This window comes from Etheostoma cragini, chromosome 8, assembly GCF_013103735.1.
Source record: "Etheostoma cragini isolate CJK2018 chromosome 8, CSU_Ecrag_1.0, whole genome shotgun sequence".
Taxonomy (NCBI): domain Eukaryota; kingdom Metazoa; phylum Chordata; class Actinopteri; order Perciformes; family Percidae; genus Etheostoma; species Etheostoma cragini.
The window spans coordinates 4,467,842-4,479,913 of NC_048414.1; the positions used below are offsets into that span (position 1 = coordinate 4,467,842).

Consider the following 12,072-nt stretch of genomic DNA (forward strand, 5'->3'; position numbering starts at 1 on the left):
TGAGAACGAGCTAGAATGCTACAGTTAGCCACCTCATCTCGGCTGGTTACGTAGAAAGGCGTGGAGATTTTGAACAGCGCACCCAGAGACTGAAGACAGAGGACATTCAGAAACCCGTATAACAGCATGGATGGTTTTTTTGTGTATAAAGCACCAGAAACACACAATAACACCCGCAAATCCCAGGAAAAATGATATATATATTCATATATATTCATAATATGGGCACTTTAAGATATTTCCGGGTCAAGATTTGATGGAAAACAGTAGAAACCCAGTATTCTGTTACGGGAGTGTTATGTATTATAAGTCATCTGTACTTTTATTCAGCTTCTTTTCCTTTAAAATGATTTCACGTTATTTACAAGTGCTTGAATTAGGCGTTTTTTCAAAACGTGTTACCAGCGCACACAACTGAATCAGGCCACTTGAAAACACACTTGTTCCGTAAATGAATACATTTTGAAAACATCAGAAAGAAGTCATTTGCAAACAAGGGAAACACTAATGACATTACTTACGTAACTTTAATATACTGGGGCGATTGTGCCTTTTCTCACCTGTCGGAACAAGTGTTCGCCTTCCTGCAATTTTCATATGCACATTTATTAGATCCTGAATTTCATTCATCACTGAAAGTGAGATGAGCAACGATACACTGTACTGAATTAATGCAAAGGGCACAGAAATAGTTCCCGCTTCATCTTCTTGTCAGTGTTTAGGGAGAAATCTTCTGCACGGTTTACTTTTTTTAATAAATATTTTTATTATTTCCATCAAGAAGTAATACTTTTAAAGATTTTAACAAACCTGTTTTCTTATGTTTTAAAGATTTTCACTTTTATAAAATGTATTTCACGGTTTAGAACGGCGCCTTCATGTGGCATATAACAGTGATAGAATAACAAAATGTTCTAGGTTGTTAACTTACAACTTTGTTTTCTTTTTAACTCTACATTGTCACAAGATCTATAGTGTAACACCGCTGTGGCTCAGACTCTTGAAACTGTCGCTGTTTGTTGCCTCCAATGTTGCTCATCTACATATTAAAAATTGTTTGTGTGTGTGTGTGTGTAATAAGTAGGCAACTAATCTAATAAAGAGCTGCAGCACAATTCAAAAAAAGAGTTTATTACTTGTATAATGGTACACTTTACTCATACAAAAGCAACATCACATTGGTTGATGTTAGCAGAATATTTTGCATTGACAGTTTAGAGAGCACATCATAACAACAACTTCTCTCTAAGGTTTCCTCTGGTGAGTTGCAGTTATGTGTCCGGTTGGTCTGGGTTGGTACCCGCCCCCCTTCGGATAACAAGAAGTACACTGACAGGGCCGCCTCAGTGCTCCATTGGCTCGGCAGCTACCTCCCCCGCAGCGGCAGGTTCATCAGCTGGCTGGGCAACCTGACACACAAACACAGGTGGGGTTTAGCACTCAAAAATCAGGCTCTGTCCAACAGTGAAAACAATATTTAATGAAAAGATCAAAAGGCCGAATAATAGGTGAGGGAATCACCAGATGCCTCCCGATCCGATATCATCACGATACGATGATATTGCAAATTTTTCCCTTTTTTTCTTTCTTTTTTTTTTACACAACTTCTAATTTTTCCCAATTTCAAATGAGGCCCCTAAAGTAAACTCTGTCGACATCTGTTACATCTAAAAAGATACATGTCTTTGTTTATATCACTTCAATTTTATTTCTGTAAAATGGGATTGTCAAGCAGACTGACCAGCCCATATTATAAAAGATCGATACTTGGTGCTTTTGCATCAATACAGCATCTCTTAATTTCACTTTCATTCCCTTAAGCTAAATTTAAATCTTGTTTCTTTTCACACAAAAACATTTTCCTTGACCCAAAGTGTGAACATATTTTAACAGTATGCCACTGGTAAATTACCAAAACGGATTGAATTACTTCTTACTAGGTTTCAAATGTCTACCGTGGCCCAAATGCAACATAACCAACTGTGTTTTACTAATCACGTAGATTCGTGAGCAGAGGAAAAACCAGCAACTAACATATAATATTTGTTCCTTAAATTAAACCAAACATGAGTCCAAACTGGACTTGCTAGATCCTGGCACCCTTTACAGTACCTTTCTCTGTGGCCTCTCCTCAAGTCCCTCCAGGAACGGGGCAACATCGTCATCATCATAAATGACAAACTCCATGTCCTTCCCCACAATGCCAATGGAAACATTCTGAAAGAATGAAAAATAGACATAAGAAATGGACTGGTACTAGACCACAACGTCCTCAATGTCAAATTGGGTTGGCTTTTAAAAACAATTTATTGAATCTGAATCCAGTCATATTATTTCCAATCCAATTAGCTTTGAATTCACATTTATCCTACAGGCCTGGTTCAACGCTCTGGCATTTGGTACACATCTGTTTTGGTGGACACAAACAGGTTTTTCCACAGGCAGGACCAGTGCATGTCTCATTTAGGACACCAATGAAGACAAAGATGATTGATTTCTTGGGTGCTGGTACACCAGAGTGAAGAGATGGTGTACCTTGGTAGTGAGGTCCTGCTCGGCGGGGAGGGTTTCTCTGAGAGCACGGAGGCCATGCTGGACCAGATCGTTCAGGTTACCTGAGAACAAAACAATACCTTTTAAATTCAAGTAATTCCAGCTGTCACTCAGCAAGTGGAAGCCACTGTTTGGTCATGTGACTGTCCATGTTTGAACAATGAAGTTGCTAAATGAGCTCTGTGACAACACAGATGAGTACATTTTCCAAGACTTTTAAAACATGAGGAATCCATAAAAAGCGGACCAACAATATGACGGAACAAGGCTAGTGAAATAAATGTTATCGTACAGTCGGAGAACTTCTCCATGAATCTCTCCAGGTAGGTGCGTGCCGACTGAGAGCGCGCGCCGATGGACATGGCTTTGCAGTCAAAGTAGTTGGCTGACGGGCAGGTCTGGAAGATGTGAGGTCCCATGTCCTGGAAGACGCAACAAGAGCCATTGTTACATTTTAAGTTGTAAAAAGTGTACGACCTTCCTTCTTTGACAGGGAAAAGATACACAAGAATAAAAGTAGTAGATAATGTGAGTGAGAAACCTACATCATAGCCAGCAATAAGGAGTCCAACGCCGTAGGGCCTCCTTCCATACCTCTGTGTTGGGATTTGGGTTTCTAAAAGGTCCAGTTAAGGATCACGGTTGCCATTCACAATTATTTACTTAACAGGGTATTCACACACGGGAAACAGGCCAACAGAATCCCTGAGAAAGAGATAGAGATAGAGATAGAGATAAACAGACACACACACACACACAGACACACACACACACACACCATTTTTACAGTAGAGGATACTGCTGCCAATAAGAGAGACAAGACGTGACGCGGGGAGGGGTCTGTCAAAGACAAATCTTGAGTCCAAGCACTCCTGACGCATAAAGTTACTGTGGAAGAGAGGCCGTTAGTATCATTTAGATTAATTGATTCACTGAAAAGCTCTGTTGAAACCATCAAAAGACAGCTGTGACGTACCAAAGCAGTCTGGCATCAGCAGTCAGTCCAGCAATGGAGATGCCGATGTGGTTGTCGACATGGAGGATCTTCTTCTGGTGGGCAGCTAGTTCGGACTGGGCTCTCTACAGAGACAAGAAAAACATGACAAACAACCAATGCATGACCTGATACGTGTCCTTTGACTTTCGTTATTAATAATCTGCAAGTATCACCGTGTCCACGTTTGGACACATATTTGCTAACGTTCTATCTAGGGCAAAGTCTATGTGAAAAGTCTTTGTGGGTGATGGGGTGCAGTACCACCCATCCACTAAGCTCATGGTGGCTTTCAGACATAGCGCTGTTCCCGGGGGCTTGATCAAGTCCCATCAAGGCTGTCAAAACTACCGGATCTTAAAACCGTCCTTCACAATAAAATTACATGCTTCACCAACTCTGAATTATGCAATAAAAGCTCCTTAATTTCCAGTACAGTAAAAATAGATACTTCTTAGAGAGAAAGATCATCGCCAGAGCATTCTTACTACTTTTCCTCGTAAAAGTCACTTTCATGTACTAATTACACATGTACAGTAAATGTCCATGTACAAAAAGTAAAATGTATACGTAGATTGTTATAGATCAATTCTGCTAACATTTTTTTTGATGATCGGAAACGCAAAGTACCCAGAAAAGACCAAAAACTGCATCAGGTCGGAAGTGTTCCAATACGGCAAATATCAGCAAGTGGGGTCCAAACTAAACGTGGACACAGTGACGCTACATGCTTTGTTGGGTCTTTATGTGTTATAGCTGTTACATTAAATGTGCCATTAAATGGCAGATATCATTAATGTCTGTCATGGTTTGCCGTGTTTCCAAATACAGAAGGGCAACATGACATTGGAATAATTGTTTGCTCGAAATGTTCGTAAATGTTCTAATGAAAAACATTTCTAGTGTACTCTACAAGGTTTTTGGGAAGCAGAACTTGTGACAGAAAAGAAATTGAATGACTGTACCTTTAATGCAACCAGGACTGCATGACTTTTGGATTTGAGTCCTACAGTTGCAGAGCCTTGCTTCACTGCCTCCATTGCATACTCGATCTGGTGAATACGGCCCTGGACCAACATGAAGATGAATTATTTTATTTACATGTTATGTTTTGGCAACGTCAGTGATACGTAGACATTGACTTTCTTTGAGACATCAGAGTTTAAAGCAAACAGCGACTTACCTGTGGGCTCCATACTGTCACGTCGTTGTCGTACTGATTACGGAACTGAAGATAAAAACCAAACCATCATTTGAAAGTGACATTTTAAAACAACCATTATATAAAAACACAACAGCGCAGCTTACATAGTTGTCCTGCATTCTCCGCGGAATTTCCTCAGTTACAGGCTATTTCTTACGGACTCCAAGCTACGACTACACAATGCTTTGAGTCTGTCTACAGACTGGACTATTCCAGGACTTAGGCTTTAAGTTACAAACATGACTGAATCATTTATAAGTCCAGCATTGTGTGCAGCCACTTACTAAATAGAACCATGCAACCGAATACGATCATAACCACTTTTATACAGTGCTGGGTAACGTTAACGTTACCACTTTAACTTAGTCCTGCAGAGAGCTAGATCACATTAGCTGGATAAAATGCCGAAAGTACAAAGTTTATTAAATTACTACAGTGACTAGAAATTATTTGTGTTGGCTTTGCAAAATAAGTTATTAGTTTGAAGCCAAAGGCCGGTGAGCTAAGGGAAAACGAAAGTAAAAGGCATGATACTTCATTTTGATGCTAACTCAGCCACTGCTGGCTAACGTCTGCTAGCTTCGATCTGTTAGCACGCTAACCATCTAAACAGCAAATCTGCAACGTAAGTATGTAATCAGGGCGTTAAATGTATTATTCGGGCTTTTTCTAGACACTGTTTAATGTGATCGGATTCAACAAATATTAGCCGTGAACAGTTTCTTTGGACACACGTCATTTGGCCGGCATTAATGCAGCTAATGTTAGCGGTTACTGTTTTGCTTACTCACAGTGCAGGCAAAAGTTAGCTAGCTAGCTAACTTTAGCTTGGTGTCCGTAAATGAACCCCTTTTTTAGGTTTCTTAGTACATTACATAAACAAGCTGTGCGATTTATTTACAGTGTAGACATTATATTTAATGTTAAACTGATGAGCGTATTTCAAATATCCTTCATATTTACCATCTCTGCTCAGAAGTGTCTCCTCCGCCTGTGCTATATGATCCGAATTTGATTTATTTTCCTGGACGTCGCGTCAGGAAAAACAGCAGAGCCCCGATTCCAAATCAGTCATCGATTGAATGAAGTTGTGGCTGGCTTATATCGCGATATTTTATTATTTAATCCTATACATTAAAAATAATAATAACCAAAACGATCAAATCTATCAATAATGAAGACAAAAACGCAACTAAGCGTTCATACAGAACAATTAGCCTATCCGTTTGGCATTTTAATTTTGTTTAATCTAGCCTATAGGATACTTAATTACGGTTAAAAGTGCGATCATCATACACAATAATGATTTTACATTTTATACGGGTTGTAATTATTCAGTTATTTAATAAAAGAAGAATAAGATTTTGGAGTCATTGGTTTTAACATGTGTATAGCCTACAACTGACGACAAAATGGAAAAAAGTGTATCATTTTTATCAGAATAAGTGCTATGTACATAATTGGGGGAACAGAAGCTAACGTGTTGTTTTTCTCCCCCGAATCTGTTCATTCTTCCTTATTTTTTTCCTTTTCTGCACGAGGCGCAGTGTGTGTATATGAACACTAGGCGGCAGCAACAAATTGGAAGAAGACACTGGGTCATCATTTGGTTGTGGACATTGACAAGGGACATACATTTCTGTAGCAGAAACTCCTAAAGAGTTCCAGAAGAAACATGTTGGCCCATAGACAGCAGTGGGGACTATTTCATGCTTGTTTGTAGATGTGCCTCCACGTTTGCCAATGTCAATTATGGAGAAGTCAGCATAAGATGATGACATCTAGACTTCACTGATGAAGGTCCATACTCACTAACTGCATTTTATTTAAGTCAAGTTGAAATTTAAAGTTTACGTTGTAATTTCATCTCGAAACAGACTTTACTCATTCCAGATAACTTTAAAGCACCAGTTGGAGGTTACCTCACTGGTGCACACATTTAAAAATAGAGCAATAAGTTGTAAGTTTTGTACAACTTTATTGTGTCATTCAAGATGACATATTTGTAGAGCTTTAATATCCTCCTCTTTTACAATAAACTAATTCAATATTTGAATTAACAGAGGGTGATGAATAAACAACACAAGAGATAATGCAGCAGCAGTCAATGTGCTGTCTGCTTCTTTAAAGGTAAATGCCACCCATTTTTAATAATTCACGTGTTATTTCTGTGCCACGGAGCACTTCACTCAATACTTCTCATCCACTGAGCTTTTCAATAAACCTGGAGAAGTAGCACATGCCCTTTAAACTGGAGTGCTAGATCTGGCTCTCTTCCACAGACAGCCAACAGGACTGGGTTGAGGTCTGGAACCAAAATGAAAGCAAAATAAATAGTTTACATACGTTGAGCTGTGCTAGAATATTAATTTCCCTTTGGGTTTGATACGTCACAGTTTGACAAAGTCATCATTATTAGAACTTTGGTTGTTGATTTCTGTCACCAAGTTCAGGAAAACGGAAATGTCTTGGCCCACTGAAATGAAATGTTAATTCTTAAAATGACAGCGTTCCTCTTTAGCCTTTTAAGGTAGGAAACAGTTCAGATGGATCTTCATTTACTAGCTTAACCTACAAAACATAACCTATATGTTTGTACAATGCCTTAAAAGTGAGTCATCTTCTTATGATTCTTTATGTTTTTTTAAGAAACATTTCAACCAGCTTTTGTTGCTGTCTTTTAAGTGTTTTGTAAATGTCCCTAAAGGAGGGGGTTGCAGATCAACTGCATAATCCCCCGCTCACACATCTCTTTCCAAGTGTTTAGTAGAAGCTACAGTGTCCGTCAGGTAACATAAAAACACGAGAGGCCCTCTCTAGAGCCGGTGTTTGGTTTGATCAGTCTGGGTTAAAGTTGGCGGAGTGACATGGTGGTCTCCATGGAAGAGGACCCACTCTCTTTCTATATATGGCTCATTCTAAGCTACCACAATTCCTTGTTTTGGGTGATTATATACAACAAAAAAAAAATTATTGGGATATTGCATTCCATTCCTGCCAATAGACACCCTGTGAATCCTACACACATGTCTTTTAAGTAAAGGATATGAATTCCACCACTGTTGAGTCCTTGAGAATTGTAAAATTGATGAGTTGTTACAGTTAATAAGGAAATAATAAAAAAAAGTCCTTTAAAGGTTCCATGTTGTGGGATATTACACCATTGTGGAACAACTCTACAGATGTAGAAGATGCTCACAGGTGAACAGAATCTATCTAATGCATGAATGCATGCTCATGACACATGAATGCATATGCTGTACATACTCTGTGATCAACATGCCTTCCTAGTTTTCAAAATGGAATATGGACATTTTTTATTTCTCAAGGGATTCATTCTGCAGTCAGAGAAACACCAACCTATAGCTTCATCCTCATCTCTGTGTCTGGTTTAAAGCTCCCCCCCGTTAGTGATATCTGATGTACCCTTGATCCAAGAGGAGGAGGGGGGAAAGGAATTAGTCGGGCCGTGCTGACGAGCTCTCCTCCTCTGCCAAGGCAGCAGCAGCACGACGGTGGCCATTACATCAGCACGCCAACCTCCTCCTTTGTGATTGAGATTGTAGGAGCTGTGCTGAGCTCAGCGTGTTTTTTTCTTCTTCCTGGGGGCCTCATTTAACTCTGCCAAGCGGCCCCCCTGTTTAATTTTTCAAATGGAGAGCAGCCTGAGTCACTGTGTGATGGGTCCAAGCCACACTGTAGACCCTGCGCTCGCACGTGGTGGTTGGGGAGGGAGAGAGGGAGGCCGAGGTGTATGAAGGAGTAGAAGAGAGTGGGAGGGCTCCTGTTCCCCTACCCATTCATGGGTTTCAGTTTGTGTTCATTGCATGGGGAAAGAGTGAACTCCTGCTGTCACAACTTAGCTCTAATTCAGATTTAATTCCTCTATGTTTCTTTGAATGATATCGGTTTTAATATGTGGTATTAGCAGAAATTCTATATTGTGGCTTGTACCCATGGATGGATTAATATAACCTTAGCTTGTACCTGAGCTACAGGCTAACGCATTTTTATGAATGATGACAACACATTGGCAGTGCATATCTGCAGTCAATTTCATTTCGCATCCTGAGTGACTAAATATCCAACAGCTTCTATCCCCTTATTGCTTAAAATAGGCCAGCGATCTGTTTTAGCCTGAGAAATGACTGGACTAATAGTCTGGTAAGGTGGCAGCTCTGCTACAGTTGCATTAAGCTCGCCACTCCTTTAACAAGGCAGGTCAGGGGTCTCCAGCCGCACAGCCATCTCAGCCCCTCCCCTCCATACGTTTTATTAATACCGCATGTCGTCATTGACGTTAACATTTCCTACAGCAAAGGCCAGTGCATACGTGTGAGAGAAGAGGTGAGGTGGGATTCTTGCTGAGATTCTGTTCGCTGCTGCCAGTTTCCTGGTGTTGACGAAAGCGCTTATGCAGCATTTCAGTGGCAAATGGCGGAAGAGGCTTTTTCTGGCACAAAAAAAATGCAGTACATTGTGGGGCACTTAATAATATCAGCAGGTAGAAAGATATAGCCTCTTTGCTCAGTCTTTGGCCCTAAGACTAGACAGCTAATAAGCATCACACACACACACACACACACACACACACACACACACACTAGACAAAAACTGATGCCAGCAAGCATTATACTGTGTCTTAGTGACTCATGTCAGCTAACAGTAATCAGGTTGTCATGAAAAGTTCTTGAGTAACACTCTTGACTGTAATAGGGAAATGCCGTCCTGGAAGAAGCAGATTCCAGTCATTATGTTAACAATGATTACAACTTTCCTATCCTTCATTTTCATAGTTTTAACGCCAGGAAACGCACCCTCACCAGTGCCGTAGTACCAGAATCCATCATTTTAATGTTCTTATTGCATCTGAGCACAGCTCACTGAATAGAAGTTTTAGTGGAAATTGCATTAGTGTTGTAAAAGTCAAAGTTTAAAATGATAAAAAATGATAATAGATATTATATATAAAGCATAATGCAACAGAATGTGATCAGACTTTTCATCAGAAAATGAAAGACTGAAACAGACCCATATTCCAACGCAAATACTTTGCATTATAATTGTCGGTGCTTCGGTGAATCACAAGATTTCTTAAATAGGACTTCAAATGCAACATTAAAGCTGCAGGGAAACCTTTGCCACTTTTGTATCCATAAAAATGGGCTATGTCTTTGTGCTGATGGAATTTATCTCTTAAAGTGAAGGATCAATAACCTCCCGTTAGAGGCATTGGGTCACTTTCATCTAACTTTTTCTGATTTTTTTTCTATTCAATGTATTTCTTTTTGGAGCGCTGACAATGACAGTTGTGCAGGTCTAAGACTATTAACCTATGTACCCATGGCTATTTTTAGCCACACTAACAACACTGCTCCAGAGATGGTACAGTAATGTCCGTCAGTTGTCCGTCAGTCTTTTCAGCCCAAAACTTTTGTGAGGTTGAAATATCTCGACAAATACTGGATTGATTGCCAGGAAATTTCAGACATTTATCGTCAGAGGAGGTTTATGACTTTGATGATTCATGACTGGAATTACAACACACTTTTTCAACACACTTAAGGAAAGTGTCCAAAACTATAGACCAAGTTCCCATCACCCACAGCTTTACTTTGTGTTAAATGCCTATATTAGTCTGGTGAATGGTACCATTAGCATACTTACAGGCTCAACGTATGATAACGCAAGTTTAAAAATAAGTTACATAGCATGTATAAGGATAAGTTGTAAGTACAAGATAACAAGCTAACAAGCTAAGAGTCAGCGTCCTAACATTTAGTTGGTGTGAACAATTTGTTGTGTTATATTAGCATAAAGCTCAAAGTACAGATGAGTACAGAATGGACTGTAAAGTTAAAACAAGTCTTGCAAAATTATTGATGTTTTTTTTTAGCATTTAGCTTATAACAACTTCAGACACACTTAATGGACAGTTTAAAGCAGCAGCAGATATATCGTCTTTTTTAGTCCACACAATCTTCTTCCATGTAGAAACATGTTGCCTACATTACCCTCAATGCAACTCAACCGGCAACAGTTTTGGGTGTGTTATGCTAGTATGGCTAAAGTAGTTTAGAGCCGCTAGCCTCAAGCAGAGAGATGAGGAGCAGCTACAGAGGTCTGGTGAGCTCACTTCTTTCTAACTCACACCCCCCCAGATTATCTGTCATTTTTTAACTTGTAGTCCTCAGCCCAACCGATGCTGACTCAAGTGACATCCCTTGAGGCAATTCATCAGACTTCACGCCGCTCCCTCTGGAGCCCCAAAAGGCTTTATACAACCTCTTAATAAATGTAACAAAATAACACACCACTAAGACTTAATCCGAGCATGACAAAATAACATGTACTGCATTTGCATTTGTTTATAATATTACTAGACTGACAATGTATCTCTTCATCACTTTGGCCGGCAGGAAAATACAACCGACCCGATACCGAATAGGCGGATGAAGATGGATGGATGGATGGAAAATACATTAAAGTAAAGATGTTTGACTTTTGATGATAACGCAGTCTCAACTAATTTGAAATCTAATGCACCAGAATCAGTTGTTCATTTGTCATCCCTCGTCAGTGTCAATGCAGAAGCATCTGATGATGCCAAGCCCACAGAACTGAGACATCCAATCATGTCTTTGGCTCTCCGGCAAACATTTAAGCATTAACTGCATTTGCTCATCTAGCACTGCAGTTTTGGAATAAAACTAATGTGAGTAGTCACTTTTGGAGATGAGAGGACAGTCTTCTGTCAGATAGCATTGCACTGATCTGTTTAATAGGAAGCAGAAGAAAATTGGGTGGGTCCTGCCATAGAACTAGTACAACAATTAGCTTCTCCCAATGAACACGATTAAAAGAGCTGCTGACACTGGTTGATCGATGTTAACATTACTGTAGGCCTACCTAGCAAAACCTCTCCGGGGAACCATCACCTTATCGTGGTGGAGAGGTTTGTGTGTCCCTATGAACCTGAGGGCTGTGTTGTCTGGAGCTTTGTGCTCCTGGTAGGGTCTCCCATGGCAAAGTGGTCTCAGGTGAGGGGCCAGACAAAGAATGGTTCAAAAACCCCATGAAAGACCGAGGTAGAGAGGGAGTGACCCTGCCCGGAGGAAGCCCGGGGCCCCCGTTTGGAGCCAGGCCCAGACGGCGGGCTCGTCAGCGAGCGCCTGGTGGCCGGGTTTGCCACGGAGCCCGGTCGGGCACAGCCCGAAAAAGCTACGTGGCACCCCCATCTACTTCCCATGGGCTCACCACCTGTGGGAGGAACCGCTGGGGTCGGGTGCGCAGCCACATGGGTGGCGGCGAAGGTCAGGGG

General features: G+C 40.5%; 1 protein-coding gene across 1 annotated transcript; it reads right to left on the reverse strand.

Annotated features, from left to right (window-relative positions):
- Positions 1–1,111: 1,111 nt before the first annotated feature.
- Positions 1,112–5,854, reverse strand: psma1 (proteasome 20S subunit alpha 1). Its single transcript, XM_034879507.1, has 10 exons — positions 5,715–5,854; positions 4,731–4,775; positions 4,513–4,614; positions 3,530–3,633; positions 3,353–3,441; positions 3,099–3,169; positions 2,846–2,975; positions 2,536–2,615; positions 2,113–2,217; positions 1,112–1,409 (listed from the first exon to the last, which is right to left on the reverse strand). Exons 1-10 carry the CDS (start codon positions 5,715–5,717, stop codon positions 1,344–1,346), a joined length of 795 nt encoding a protein of 264 aa, XP_034735398.1. The 5' UTR covers positions 5,718–5,854; the 3' UTR covers positions 1,112–1,343.
- Positions 5,855–12,072: the final 6,218 nt, after the last annotated feature.

What these genes read in the sequence shown, in the direction of transcription:
- psma1 (XM_034879507.1), bottom strand. An exon ending in GCTGATGCCAGACTGCTTTG is followed by an intron (nt 3,442 to 3,529) that starts GTACGTCACAGC and finishes TCTCTTCCACAG; the next exon opens with TAACTTTATGCGTCAGGAGT. An exon ending in AGCAGGACCTCACTACCAAG is followed by an intron (nt 2,218 to 2,535) that starts GTACACCATCTC and finishes TCATTCTTTCAG; the next exon opens with AATGTTTCCATTGGCATTGT.